Raw genomic sequence first — 16,334 nt, 5'->3', positions numbered from 1 at the left:
CGAGTGCTCGGAGGGGAGGTTGGAGGGGAGGATGCGAGTGGTCAGAGGGGATGAGGGGAGTGGCCGGAGGGAAGGATGCGAGTGGTCGGAGTGGATGATGCGAGTGGTCAGAGGTAAGGATGCGAGTGGTTGGAGGAGATGAGGCAAGTAGTCGGAGGGGATGATGCGAGTGGTCGGAGGGGAAGATGCGAGTGGTCGGAGGGGAAGATGCGAGTGGTCGGAGGGGAAGATGCGAGTGGTCGGAGGGGACGTTGCGAGTGGTCGGAGGGGACGTTGCGAGTGGTCGGAGGGGACGTTGCGAGTGGTAGGAGGGGACGTTGCGAGTGGTAGGAGGGGACGATGCGAGTGGTTTGAGGGGAGGATGCGAGTGGTTTGAGGGGACGATGCGAGTGGTCGGAGGGGAGGATGCGAGTGGTAGGAGGGGACGTTGCGAGTGGTAGGAGGGGACATTGCGAGTGGTAGGAGGGGACGATGCGAGTGGTCGGAGGGGACGATGCGAGTGGTCAGAGGGGATGAGGGGAGTGGCCGGAGGGGATGATGTGAGTGGTCGGAGGGGCTGATGCGAATAATCAGAGGGGATGATGCGAGTGGTCAGAGAGGATGATGCAAGTGGTCGGACTGAATGTGTAGACACCGGTTCATGGTTTCTCTGAGTGTTACATGACAATACAAGGAGAAGACAACGAGCCCAAGTCTATAACCAGTGTACAGCCGAATGGTATAATAGTGTGTGTAGTGGTTAGTCCTTTACTGATGCATTTATAATTTTCTCTTACCTGTGTCCAGATATATGGTCTCAATTATGGGAGGTCTGTAAGGCATTTTTGCAGATTGTAATGAGCGAGAAGGAGGTTCTTCTGAAAAGAAGTAAATACATCAGCTTAGATCCGCACATGTAATAAGAGGAGGGAGGACATAGTATGTGGCCACTGCGGGCCCAGTACAGACATTTCCATGTACAGTAATGTGCTCTGTGATAGTGACCCGGCCAGTGGGACAGATGGGAGATGGGTGTGTGATCGGGCCAGAGCCTGATACCATCGCATCATCCATCTTCCCCTCCCACCACTAGCATCATCCCCTCTGACCACTCACATCATCCCCTCCGACCACTCGCATCATCCCCTCCGACCACTCGCATTATCCACTCCGACCACTCGCATCATCCATCTTCCCCTCTGACCACTCGCATCATCCCCTCTGACCACTCACATCATCCATCATCCCCTCTGACCACTCGCATCATCCCCTCTGACCACTCACATCATCCCCTCCGACCACTCGCATCATCCCCTCTGACCACTCGCATTATCCCCTCCGACCACTCTCATTATCCCCTCTGACCACTCGCATCCTCCCCTCTGACCACTCGCATTATCCCCTCTGACCACTCGCATTATCTCTCTGACCACTCGCATCCTCCCCTCTGACCATTCGCATCATCCATCTTCCCCTCCGACCACTCGCATCATCCCCTCTGACCACTCGCATCCTCCCCTCTGACCACTCGCATCCTCCCCTCCTACCACTCGCATCCTCCCCTCTGACCACTCGCATCCTCCCCTCTGACCACTCGCATCATCTCTGACTTCGCATCATCCCCTCTGACCACTCGCATCATCCCCTCTGACCACTCGCATCATCCCCTCTGACCACTCGCATCATCCCCTCTGACCACTCGCATCATCCCCTTCGACCACTCGCATCATCCCCTTCGACCACTCACATCATCTCTGACCACTCGCGTCATCTCCTCCGACCACTTTCATCATCTCCTCTGACCACTCGTGTGTGTATATATATATATATATATATCCATGTTGTGAGGATAGCACTCTCCACTTTCAATGCCAACAGCCAGGGTGCCAATGCCAGAAAGCTACCACACTCCAGGTACTTCCATATCCACAAGAAAAAAATGCAGACACTCACCGGACTTGCTTGTAGCTTTTTAGGTACTTCTTTACTTTCACGGCGCCAGCATGGCGCCGCGCGTCAGAGTCCCCTTGCGGGGCTCGCTTCGCTCGCCCACGCTGCGGGCTCGGTGGCTCGCTACGCTCGCCACGCTAATTAAAATCAACTCCATGCCAACATGGATAGTGGAGGTATGAACTATCCATGTTGGCATGGCGTTAACTTAGTTTATTTAACTTAATTAGTGGCGAGCGTAACCCGGAAGTACGCGCGGCGCCATGCTGGCGCCGTGAAAGTAAAGAAGTACCGCTTTTTACTAAGTCACCTTATTTAGTGCATAACAGTGGGTACAGGTCGACGTTTCGGTCCTATGCTGGACCTTTTTCAAGACCCCCTTCCTGCCTTCTCCAGTGTGTAACTAACCCCAGCCTCATGTGGACCTTAAGTAGCAGTAAGTGAGTATGCCAACCACTCCCCCTTGTTAATTACAGGAAGTGAAATATTTAATCTAAAAGCTTTGATCTCTTATGTGTCCATAGATAATCCCATCCACTAGACACAAACTACATGCTTATTTATCACATAGACATAGTTGTTTATAAGATGGATATTCATATAGGTACATATATTGAGTACTTACTAGTGCACATGCTTAGGTGACCCGTACCCCCAGCCTGCGTTCCACTTGCAAAAGAGTTAAAGTATAAGACGGAGGATTGAGTTCCCGTCTGGTAACTTCCGCCCAATGGAACGCATGTAATATATTACAGACGGAGGATTGAGTTCCCGTCTGGTAACTTACACCCAATGGAACGCATGTAATATATTACAGATGGAGGAATGAGTTCCTGTCTGGTAACTTCCGCCCAATGGAACGCATGTAATATATTACAGACGGAGGATTGAGTTCCCGTCTGGTAACTTCCACCCAATGGAACGCATGTAATATATTACAGACGGAGGATTGAGTTCCCGTCTGGTAACTTCCACCCAATGGAACGCATGTAATATATTACAGACGGAGGATTGAGTTCCCGTCTGGTATCTTCCACCCAATGGAACGCATGTAATATATTACAGACGGAGGATTAAGGTTCCCGTCTGGTATCTTCCACCCAATGGAACGCATGTAATATATTACAGACGGAGGAATGAGTTCCTGTCTGGTAACTTACACCCAATGGAACGCATGTAATATATTACAGACGGAGGATTAAGGTTCCCGTCTGGTAACTTCCACCCAATGGAACGCATGTAATATATTACAGACGGAGGATTAAGGTTCCCGTCAGGTAACTTCCGCCCAATGGAACGCATGTAATATATTACAGACGGAGGATTGAGTTCCCGTCTGGTAACTTCCACCCAATGGAACGCATGTAATATATTACAGACGGAGGAATGAGTTCCCGTCTGGTAACTTCCACCCAATGGAACGCATGTAATATATTACAGACGGAGGATTAAGTTCCCGTCTGGTATCTTCCACCCAATGGAACGCATGTAATATATTACAGACGGAGGAATGAGTTCCTGTCTGGTAACTTCCACCCAATGGAACGCATGTAATATATTACAGACGGAGGATTAAGGTTCCCGTCTGGTAACTTCCACCCAATGGAACGCATGTAATATATTACAGACGGAGGATTGAGTTCCCGTCTGGTAACTTCCGCCCAATGGAACGCATGTAATATTACAGACGGAGGATTGAGTTCCCGTCTGGACACTTCCGCCAAGCAATTGGCGGCTATGGATAAGGTGTCATATGTCCAGCGGTTAGAGGTGGAACCTCCGCTGTAACGTGCGATGGAACGCACGCTGGGACGTGTGTGCGTCATTATGGGCGTTGAAGGATGTGCCTGCCCGTGAATGGTGCAGGTTATTGTATACGCCCGGGGATATGCCTGCCCGGCTGCATGAGGCAACGGCTCCTCTTATTGGTGCACATAGCGGGCGTGTCTGCCCAACTGGTTGTATGGGAATAACCACTTCCTGCAAGTGGAACGCAGGCTGGGCGTGCGGGTCACCTAAGCATGTGCACTAGTAAGTACTCAATATATGTACCTATATGAATATCCATCTTATAAACAACTATGTCTATGTGATAAATAAACATGTAGTTTGTGTCTAGTGGATGGGATTATCTATGGACACATAAGAGATTAAATATTTCACTTCCTATAATTAACAAGGGGGAGTGGTTGGCAGACTCACTTACTGCTACTTAAGGTCCACATGAGGCTGGGGTTAGTTACACACTAGAGAAGGCAGGAAGGGGGTCTTGAAAAAGGTCCAGCATAGGACCGAAACGTCGACCTGTATCCACTGTTATGCACTAAATAAGGTGACTTAGTAAAAAGCTACAAGCAAGTCCGGTGAGTGTCTGCATTTTTTTATTTTGTGTATATATATATATATATATATATATATATATATATATATATTAAAAGTAAAACTAAATAAAAAAAAAAAAGTTTTTTGGGTACTTATGTAGTATCTGGACGCCCGATTTTAAAATCGGGTCTCAAAATCGCATCGCATGTGATATCGCATGTGATATCGCATGTGATATCGCATGCGATGCGATTTTCCATAGGATTCAATGTTAACATAGTCCTGTTCATTTCCCCACTATCCAAGTGGACATAGAGTTGATTTTATAAAGCATGGCGAGCGCAGTGAGCCACCGAGCCCGAATCGCGGCGAGCACAGCAAGCAAGGGGCCGCGGACTACTTAAAATGTTTTCCGCGTCCCCTCGCCACGCTATATAAAATCAACTCTATGCCCACTTGGATAGTGGGGAAATGATCAGGACCTTGTTAACATGGAATCCTGTGCAAAATCGCATCGCATTTTGCCGAAAATCGCGTCGAATCGCATCTGATTATATGCCTTAAGGTAATGCATACAATCAGAAAATCGGGCGTCCAGATACTACATAAGTACCGTTTTTTTTTTTTTTTTTTACTGTATATACTGAAAGGCTGCCAAGTGTGCAGTATCATTCCAGGGGTGCTGCAATGTATGCTGTCTAAATTCAAGGGTGCTGCCAAGTGTGCCGTATCATTCCAGGGGTGCTGCCAAGTGTCTGAATCATTCCAGAGGTGCTGCCAAGTGTGCCATATAAATCCAAGGGTGCTACCAAGTGTGCCGTATAATTCCAGGGGTACTGCCAAGTGTGCCGTATAATTCCAGGGGTACTGCCAAGTGTGCCGAATCATTCCAGGGGTACTGCCAAGTGTGCCATATCATTCCAGGGGTTCTGTCAAGTGTGCCGTATCATTCAAGGGGTGCTGCCAAGTGTGCCGTATCATTTCAGGGGTGCTGCCAAGTGTGCCGTATAAATCCAAGGGTGCTGCCAAGTGTCCGTATCATTCCAGGGGTGCTGCCAAGTGTGCCATATCATTCCAGGGGTTCTGCCAAGTGTCTGTATAATTCCGGGGGTGCTGCCAAGGGTTGCATATCATTCTGGGGGTGCTACCAAGTGTGCCGTATCATTCCGGGGGTGCTGCCAAGTGTGTCATATCATTCCAGGGGTGCTGCCAAGTGTGCCGTTTAAATTCAAGGGTGCTGCCAAGTGTCCGTTTCATTCCAGGGGTGCTGCCAAGTGTGCCGTATCATTTTAGGCTTGCTGCCAAGTGTGCCGTATCATTTTAGGCTTGCTGCCAAGTGTGCCGTATCATTTTAGGCTTGCTGCCAAGTGTGCCGTATCCTTCCAGGGGTGCTGCCAAGTGTGCCGTATCATTTCAGGGGTGCTGCCAAGTGTCCGTATCATTCCAGGGGTGCTGCCAAGTGTGCCGTATCATTCCAGGGGTGCTGCCAAGTGTTCTGTATCACTCTTGGGGTGCTGCCAAGTGTGCTGTATAAGGGGTATGGGTTATACCAGTGGTTCCCAAACTGTGTGCCGTGGCTCCCTGGGGTGCCTCGGGACACTTGCAGGGGTGCCATGGGTTGGTGGTCCAGAACCAATTCAAATTATTTATGATCAATTATTTATGGACAAAACCAGTGCTGGTGGCTGCCAATCATAAATATGTGTACAATCAGAAGCAAATCTTGCCCTTTACTATATAAATGAACTTAAAAAACAAATATAAACACAATCTACTTAATTTTCTATATATATTTTTGGGTCTAGGGGTGCCATAGAAAAATTCTGATACTCTAGGGTGCCGTGATTCGAAAAAGATTGGGAACCCCTGGGTTATACGGTTGACATGCATCTAGGTCAACACATGCATTAGGACGACGTGCGCTAGATCAACAGTCAAAAGGACGACATGGGTTTTTTCACATATTTACCTCGAATGTCGATATAGTCAACCTGACCACTAAAAAAAGTGCAATGTCCCCTCGCATGGCTCGCTGCGCTCGGGACACTATTTTATTCTCCCACCTCGCCCTAGTGCTGGCAGGAACCAGCGGTCAGGCGGTGGGCAGACACTTCGCACAGGCCCAACACAGCATGGCGCAGTTACGGTACCGCATGATCGATCCTGTGCCACCATCCCCACGGGGGGGGGGGGTGACAGGGATAGACAGCTGCTCCGGCTAGAGAGCAAATGGATATACACCCTAAATTCTGTCAACCCCGGGGGGCTCAACGAGGCCATTAACTACAATTGCTTCCTTTGAGTACTTATAATCATTTGGAGTGGTTGGGAACCATTGGGGTGACCTGGCCAATGGGATACAAGGAGATATATATCATGATGCAATATGAAGCTCATTAATATTCATAACCTTAAAGTAGGGGAGGTTGGACCATGAACAGCACCTTTCAAAAAACTCACCACCAGGGGATCACTATAAGTAGTGGTTTCCCTCAAAAACCTTGATCAATGTTTAATTTTTTCCCTAACATCACACAGGCACAAGCACTTTAAAATGTCACTAGGGATTCACCACATTTGAATATAACATTAAACAAGTAACATCACGAAGATACATCACCAGTGGTGCACATTGCCATCTAGTGGCCTTAAAGTAAATTTACCAGCACTTTATTTTTCACATAGAAACGAGCTGTTTTCTATATATACTGTTTTTAAACATTGTGGGTGACATTCTATGGAGTGAGATAAATGCGCATGTTTTTATATCGCACCACATTGCACTTTTGAAAATCGCAAGATTGGCCCGTTTTTCGCATATTTAATGAGATGCGAAAAACGGGCCAAATAGTGCGAATAGGTGCGATTTGGTGCAATTTCTTTAGTCCTGAAAATGTGCTATTTTCAGGTCTGAAAATCACACGTTTGCAGGAAATCGCAATTTAAAAAAAAAAAAAAAACAGCGCGGGGTCCCCCGCCAGAGCATAACCAGCCCCGGGCTCAAGGTCCGGCGCTGGTTCCCGAAATACGGGGGACAAAATGACTAGGGGTCCCCCGTATTTTAAGAACCAGCACCAGACCCAACCAGCCAGCAGGGTAATGCCACAGCAGGGGGACACTTATTATATAAGGTCCCGCGGCCAAAGCATTATCCCCCTGGCTGGTCAGCATGGGCATGGGTCCTGGTGAAGTGGGGACCCCCCCAATGAAGGGGTCCCCCCCCTCCAGGACTTACCAGCCCATGCTGAAAGTCCGGGGCTGTCCCCGATGCCCCTGGGCGGTGGGCATCGCGCTGATGCAAAGTGTAAAAAAAAAAGATTAAAAACTATTGTTTTCTACTGTAGAACTATGAGTCCCAGCAAGCCTACCCCGCATGCTGGGACTTGGAGAACCACAAGTCCCAGCATGCGGGGCATTAAAGGGCCCGCTGGCACTTGTAGTTCTACAGAACAAAAAATAGTTAAATAAAACACACTGACACCCTGAAAAATAAAAGTTTAATACATACATAACACACACACTGATACTTACCTACCTTGAGCCCGTAGGTCGGTCCCTGGATCCTGGGTCCGGGGCTCCTGGACAGAAGAGTCCGGTTCCGGGGCCTTGGTCCTGGTTCCGGGGCTGGTCCTGGGCTCCAGGGCTGATGTCTCCGGGGTCCAGGATCCGAAGTAGTCCAAAAGGGGTTCCTTTGTTCCGATGTGCAGACACGTCCGGAATTTCAGATCTGAGCTCTGTATGAATTTGTTCGGAAAATGGGCAAAACCATGAGCACTGCAGGTGGGGCAGATGTAACATGTGCAGAGAGAGTTAGATTTGTGTGAGTTATTTTGTTTCTGTGCAGGGCAAATACTGACTGCTTTATTCTTACACTGCAACATAGATTTCAGATTCAGCACACCCCACCCAAATTTATCTCTCTCTGCACGTGTTACATCAGCCCCACCTGCAGTGCACATGGTTTTGCCCATTTTCCAAACAAATTCGTACTGCGATCAGATCTGAATAAGGTCCTGTATGTGGTTGAGGGCAGTCACATTCTTCCCCATTGGACTCACCAAACCAGGTCTTTATAGTCCTTGCTTATGGAATAGATAAGGGGCCTTCTCCAAACTGGTGCCACAAAGTTGGAAGCAGAATTGTCCAACATGTCTTAAGGTCCATACACACTGGGCGATTATGTGCAATGTGTATATACAGCGATGATCGCTATCATTGATAGGGGGAAAGCCGCTCAGTGCATGCACACTGAGCGGCTTTCCCCCTGCCCGGCACCATCAGCGGGGGGGAGGACGGCTTTGCGTAGTTCAGCAATATGCAAAGCCGTCCTCAAAGCCGCTCATCTGCTGGTAATTCCCGCAGATGCGCGGGTTTCAAACTTGCTGTTTTGAGCGGCTTTCGGCTCAGTCACCCAGTGTGTATGGGCCTTTGGTATGCTGAAGCATTAGGATTGTCCTTCACTGGAGATAATGGGCCACAGTCCAGTGCCGGTGCTGTACCTCACTCCACCTGGCGCTTGGCATTGGACTTGGTGCCGTGAGGCTGCTAGGCCATGGGAACCCATTCTATTAGGGTTTCATAACTCTTCAGCTGTGGAATCAGTAGAGGGTTGGGGACGTTTATGTACCATGCGATTAGCAGTCGCTTATCACGCTTTGTACTTTTACGTGGTCTTCCGTGCTGTGGCTGAGTTGCTGTTGTTCTTAAACACTTTCTAATAATGTCACTTACAGCTGACTGTGGAAGATCCAGCAGGGACGTAATATCACAAACCATCTCATTTATTCATTTCAATATAAATCAAAGGTGGCATCACAGTAACACACAAAGCTCTCATCCTATCACAGTACCAGGTACAGGTAATATCCTATCACAGTACCACATACAGGTAATATCCTATCACAGTACCACATACAGGTAATATCCTATCACAGTACCACACAAAGCTCTCATCCTATCACAGTACCACACCCAGGTGGCATCCTATCACAGTACCATGCCCAGGTGGCATCCTATCACAGTACCACATACAGGTGATATCCTATCACAGTACCACGTACAGGTGATATCCTATCACAGTACCACATCCAGGTGGCATCCTATCACAGTACCACGTACAGGTAATATCCTATCACAGTATCACATACAGGTAATATCCTATCACAGTACCACATACAGGTAATATCCTATCACAGTACCACATACAGGTAATATCCTATCACAGTACCACACACAGGTAATATCCTATCACAGTACCACACACAGGTAATATCCTATCACAGTACCACACACAGGTAATATCCTATCACAGTACCATGAACAGGTGATATCCTATCACAGTACCACATACAGGTGATATCCTATCACAGTACCACATACAGGTGATATCCTATAACAGTACCACATACAGGTGATATCCTATAACAGTACCACATACAGGTGATATCCTATCACAGTACCACATACAGGTGATATCCTATCACAGTGTCACACCAGGGGACTCAGTCGACAAGACTGAGACCTCTGGTGGGGACCTGGACCGGTACCTGAACCGGGGAGGTTGGTGAGGACCCTTGCGCATGGAGTGCGCGACAGTGCACCCAGAGCCAATAAGCAGTCAGAGGTAAAATACAACCGGAGTTTATTTGCAGATGGTTGTAGTATAAACAGACAGTAAAGTATGCAGGAGAAATAACAGAGTTCATGCAGATTGCAATACTTTACATATGTGATGTGATGTGGGATCGATGGTGGAACATCGGATGTGAAGACTGTGGGTCCGGAATAACGGACGGAAGACTTGAGCTTGACTGTGGGTCCGGAATGACGGACGGAAGCTTGGTTTGGAGATCCGGAATATTGGACTATCGATGATGATGTGGGAATATCGGATTTGGGTATCGGATATGGAAGAAGACTGTGGGTCCGGAATGACGGACGGGAGATGACTGTGGGTCCGGAATGAAGGACGGAAGCAGGAGATCCGGAATATCGGACTATCGATGGAACATCGATGGTGGATGATGCTGGAGCATCGGAAGGACCAGAGTCCCGGAGCTAGGCTTGGTCGCTGGGCTGTAGAGGCAGGATCACAGGCGATGGAATAACCTGGACTTCACAGGAGATGGAACAACCTGGAACACACTGCAGCATGGAAGACAACACCAGCATAGAAATACACTTGCACGGAGACAAGGACAGCTGACCATACACTGGAGACAACTGAAGCACTAGCAATGGTTTTGAGAGCTCCCAGCATACTTATCCCCACTGGGTGGCCAGGATTGGCCGAGGAAGTATGACAGGGAGAGCAGAACCAACAGGATTGGACAGCACAGACATGTGACTGGGAAGAACATGGCAGCCCCCATGTCTGCTATGGCGGGAAAGTGTGTTTGTGCACACCATGCTGGATACTGGGAGCAATGGCGGTGGACAGGTGGATTGCCGTGCACTGGGGACTGTCACTGGGAGACAGAACCCCGGCAGAGATGACGTCTGGACCGCAAGCTGAACCTGCGGAGGCACTTAGCCGGTAAGAAAGTCTGTCTGACAGCTCGGATCGTGACAGCACCCCCCCCTTTAAGGGTGGCCCCAGGACACCTTTTAGGCTTGCGGGGAAACTTGGAGTGGAACGCCCGGATGAGTCTGGGAGCATGGACATCGATGGCATTGGTCCATGATCGCTCTTCGGGGCCGTAGCCCTTCCAATCGATCAAGTATTGCAGACGACCATATCGGATGCGAGAGTCCAAGATTTTACTGACCTCATATTCTGTTCCACGCTGGGTGCAAACCTTAGGAGCCTTGGGGAGCCTGGAATGAAAGCGATTCAGAACCAGCGGCTTGAGCAGCGAAAATGTGGAATGTAGCTGGCACTTTCAAATAGGGCGGCAACTTGAGCTTGTAAGCTACAGGATTGACGACTCGCTCAACTGGAAAAGGACCAATATATCGGGGAGCGAACTTCATCTATGGCACTCTCAATCGGAGATTCTTGGTTGACAACCAGACACGATCCTGGACAGAGGGCTGGCACAGCTCTGCGTTTTCTGTCGGCAAATTTTTTGTACCTGCTTGAAGCCTTCAGGAGTGAAGAACGAATGAGCTTCCAGGATTTGACGAATTGCCGGATGGTCGTGTCGACCGCTGGAACAGAGGACACAGGTTGCAGAGTGAAGTCAGGAACTCGAGGATGAAACCCATAGTTGGCAAGAAATGGAGTGACATTTGATGAAGAATGATATTGGTTATTATGGCAGAACTCTGCCCATGGAAGGAGTTGAGCCCAGTCATCTTGGGAAGAAGAGAAATATGTGCGGAGAAATGCTTCAAGGTCCTGATTCACCCTCTCCGTTTGGCCATTTGTTTGAGGGTGATAGGCTGTGGAAAACTTTAGCTTGATTTGAAGCAGGGAGCACAGGCTTCGCCAGAATTTGGCTACGAATTGGACTCCTCTATCGGAGATGATTTCAAGAGGCAGTCCATGAAGCTTGAATATCTCTTTGATGAAGAGCTGGGACAGCTTGGAAGCTGACGGAAGACCGGTGAGGGGAACGAAGTGAGCCATCTTGGTGAACCGGTCAACAATCACCCAGATGGTGGTGAACTTGTCAGACTCTGGAAGATCAGTTACAAAGTCCATAGAAATATGCGTCCAAGGACGATGTGGCACTGACAGTGGCATCAATTGCCCAGGAGGAGACTGACGACTGGTCTTGTGCTGAGCACATTTAGCACAAGAGGATACAAAGTCCTGTACATCCTGTTTGAGGGACGGCCACCAGTAGGACCTGGTGATAAACTCGTAAGTTTTCTGAATGCCTGCATGGCCAGCGAATTTTGAAGAATGCGCCCAACAAAGCAACTTCTTTCTTAGAGCTGGCTTTACAAATCTTTTCCCTGTAGGGGGCGTGAGATTAGAAACTCCCGTTGCGGAGAAGGCCACTGGATCAATAATGAAGTGTTGATGTGTGGACTTAGACTCACTATCTTGCTCCCATGAGCGGGAAAGGGCATCAGCTTTTCGGTTTTGTGTCCCTGGACAGAATGACAGCTTGAAACGAAACCTGGAAAAGAAAAGTGTCCATCTGGCTTGACGGGGGTTTAAACATTGAGCAGACTTGAGATACAGAAGATTCTTGTGGTCTGTGATAATTGTGATCTCATGGACAGCGCCCTCTAGAAGATATCTCCATTCTTCTAATGCCAACTTGATGGCGAGAAGCTCTTGGTCACCGATGGCATAATTACGCTCTGCAGGCAGGAACTTACTGGAGTAGAACCCACAGGGATGAAGACGTCCATCGGGCGCTTTCTGCGAGAGGACTGCCCCAACACCCACGGAGGAGGCATCAACCTCGAGAATAAAGGGCAAGGTGGTATCAGGTTGTCTTAAAACAGGAGCTGAAGTGAACCTCTGCTTCAACAGATGGAAGGCTTCGATGGCTTCCGCCGGCCACTTCGCTGGATTAGACCCCTTTTTCGTTAAGGCAGTGATGGGAGCCACAATAGAAGAGAAGTTACGAATGAATTTTCTGTAATAATTGGCAAAACCCAGGAAACGTTGAATACCTTTCAGCGAAGAGGGAATTGGCCAATCTTGGATGGCCTGCAGTTTTCCTGGGTCCATTTGAAGACCAGAACCGGAGACAATGTACCCTAGGAAGGGTATAGACTTCACCTCGAAGACACACTTCTCCAGTTTACAGTAGAGATGATTTGCTCGCAGCCGGGACAGAACCTCTTTGACCCAATAACGATGTTCTGTGATGTTATTGGCGTAGATTAAAATGTCATCGAGATATACAACTACATGTCGATACAGAATGTCCCGAAAAATCTCATTGACATAGTGCTGGAACACGGCTGGGGCATTGCTGAGCCCGAAGGGCATGACGAGGTACTCATAGTGGCCGTCTCTGGTATTAAACGCCGTCTTCCACTCGTCACCCTCTCGTATGCGGATGAGATTATATGCACCCCTCAGGTCGAGTTTCGTGAAGATGGTTGCACTGCTGACACGGTCAAACAGCTCGGTAATGAGGGGTAACGGATATCGGTTCTTTACTGTGATGTCATTGAGGCCGCGATAATCAATGCAGGGACGTAGGCCTCCATCCTTCTTCTTTACGAAGAAAAATCCTGCGCCAGCAGGAGAAGTCGAAGGACGGATGAATCCCTTTGCCAGATTTTCCTTGATGTAATCGGTCATGGCTTGAGTCTCTGGAAGAGAGAGAGGATAGGTTCTACCTCTGGGTGGTTCTTTGCCTGGGATGAGGTCGATAGGGCAATCCCACGGTCTGTGAGGAGGTAGGACATCAGCGCCAGACTTGCTGAATACATCTGAGTACTCTTGATAGGGAAGAGGCGGAAGGTCTGCTGCATCGGCTGAAGAGTGACGAGCTGGGAGTACCTTTTGGAGACAGGTACCGGAGCAGGAAGGATCCCAGGAAAGGATTTCAGATGTCTTCCAATCAAGACGAGGATTGTGAAGACGGAGCCAGGGTAAACCCAGAACCAGAGCATGAGTGGCTCGGGGTAAAACCAGGAAGGACAAAAGTTCAGTGTGCAGGACTCCCACTTTCACTGTAAGTGGCAAAGTTCTGCGGGCGACTGTCGCATCAGGAATCCTACTGCCATCCACAGCAGTAAGGAAGACAGTCTTGGGAAGACTTTCAGTGGGCAACCCCCACTTGCGGACCAGTTCTGCAGTAACGAAGTTGCCAGCGGCACCGGAATCAAGAAGTGCGGAGACAGTCTTGAAATGCTGACCAACTTGTAGGGAGACTGGAAGGATGCAATCGGTTGCTGATGGAGAGGACTTAATTACTCCTAGCCTACCCTCTCCTTGACGGGCTAGGAGGAGGAGTTTTCCTGACGCTTTGGGCATGCAGAAATTTGATGTGCAGGATCAGCACAATACAGGCAGAGCTGTGCCAACCGACGACGTCGACGTTCTCCTGGAGACAAACGGAAACGGTTTATCTCCATTGGTTCTTCTTTGGAATGGACCGCAGGAGCAGTAGATAAAGAAGGCGGAGGAGTTGGCACTTTCACTGGAGCGCTCTTGTGACGTTCTACAGCCCTTTTTCGAAAGCGTAGGTCTACTTTGATACATAAAGATATAAGGTCACTTAGACCTGAAGGTAAGTCTCTGGTAGCGAGTTCATCCTTAATACGGTCGGATAGACCATGCCAGAAAGCTGCGTATAAGGCCCCATCACACCAGGAGAGTTCAGACGCCAGAATCTGGAACTGGACCAGATATTGCCCGACGGAGCGGGATCCCTGTCTGAGACGGAGGAGTTCAGTGGAGGCAGATGCTGATCGCCCAGGCTCATTGAAGATACGCCGGAATGTTGACACAAAGTCCTTGTAGTTGGACAGGATGGCATCAGATCTTTCCCATAAGGGAGACGCCCATTCTAACGCTGCTCCACACAGGAGGGAGATGATGTAGGCGATCTTGACCCTTTCAGTAGGGAAGTTGCTGGGTTGCAGCTCAAAGTGAGGTTCCCATCATACTTAGTGGGGACAGACAGATGAAGGCGAGGTGCAGCAGCCATTACAGGAGGATGAACTGGACTTGGAAGTTCACTGACAGGCTCAGGGCCACTGAGAGTGGTCTGTAGTTTATCCAGCCGGGAAGATAGATCTTGCAGACAATGAATCACTTGGCTCTGCGCAGCCTCTTGCTGATCCAAGCGAACAGCCAGTTGCTGTACAGGGCTGGATGGTGATGCTTGGCTTACGGCTGGATCCATTTGGCTAGTGCTTACTGTCACACCAGGGGACTCAGTCGACAAGACTGAGACCTCTGGTGGGGACCTGGACCGGTACCTGAACCGGGGAGGTTGGAGAGGACCCTTGCGCATGGAGTGCGCAACAGTGCACCCAGAGCCAATAAGCAGTCAGAGGTAAAATACAACCGGAGTTTATTTGCAGATGGTTGTAGTATAAACAGACAGTAAAGTATGCAGGAGAAATAACAGAGTTCATGCAGATTGCAATACTTTACATATGTGATGTGATGTGGGATCGATGGTGGAACATCGGATGTGAAGACTGTGGGTCCGAAATGACGGACGGAAGACTTGAGCTTGACTGTGGGTCCGGAATGACGGACGGAAGCTTGGTTTGGAGATCCTGAATATCGGACTATCGATGATGATGTGGGAACATCGGATTCGGGTATCGGATATGGAAGAAGACCGTGGGTCCGGAATGACGGATGGGAGATGACTGTGGGTCCGGAATGACGGACGGAAGCAGGAGATCCGGAATTTCGGACTATCGATGGAACATCGATGGTGGATGATGCTGGAGCATCGGAAGGACCAGAGTCCCGGAGCTAGGCTTGGTCGCTGGGCTGTAGAGGCAGGATCACAGGCGATGGAATAACCTGGACTTCACAGGAGATGGAACAACCTGGAACACACTGCAGCATGGAAGACAACACCAGCATAGAAATACACTTGCACGGAGACAAGGACAGCTGACCATACACTGGAGACAACTGAAGCACTAGCAATGGTTCTGAGAGCTCCCAGCATACTTATCCCCACTGGGTGGCCAGGATTGGCCGAGGAAGTATGACAGGGAGATCAGAACCAACAGGATTGGACAGCACAGACATGTGACTGGGAAGAACATGGCAGCCCCCATGTCTGCTATGGCGGGAAAGTGTGTTTGTGCACACCATGCTGGATACTGGGAGCAATGGCGGCGGACAGGTGGATTGCCGTGCACTGGGGACTGTCACTGGAAGACAGGACACCGGCAGAGATGACGTCTGGACCGCAAGCTGAACCTGCGGAGGCACTTAGCCGGTAAGAAAGTCTGTCTGACAACTCGGATCGTGACACACAGTACCACATACAGGTAATATCCTATCACAGTACCACATACAGGTAATATCCTATCACAGTACCACATACAGGTAATATCCTATCACAGTACCACATACAGGTAATATCCTATCACAGTACCACACCCAGGTGGCATCCTATCACAGTACCACGCCCAGGTGGAATCCTCTCACAGTAACACATACAGGTAATATCCTATCACAGTACCACATA

The 16,334-nt window shown here is 49.2% G+C and overlaps 1 protein-coding gene across 1 annotated transcript in view; it reads right to left on the bottom strand.

Annotated features, from left to right (window-relative positions):
* Positions 1–16,334, bottom strand: part of LOC146025451 (proteinase-activated receptor 1-like) — a 95,277-nt gene that overhangs the window by 25,074 nt on the left and 53,869 nt on the right. The window contains exon 4 of the mRNA XM_083155520.1: positions 777–857. Within this exon, the coding sequence (XP_083011646.1) occupies positions 777–857 (81 nt within the window). The remainder of the gene's footprint in view (positions 1–776; positions 858–16,334) is intronic.

Source organism: Crinia signifera, chromosome 1 (assembly GCF_055691185.1).
Source record: "Crinia signifera chromosome 1, ASM5569118v1, whole genome shotgun sequence".
NCBI lineage: Eukaryota > Metazoa > Chordata > Amphibia > Anura > Myobatrachidae > Crinia > Crinia signifera.
The sequence above is the reverse complement of the archived record's forward strand: the minus strand, read 5'-3'. Positions and strand labels throughout refer to the sequence as shown.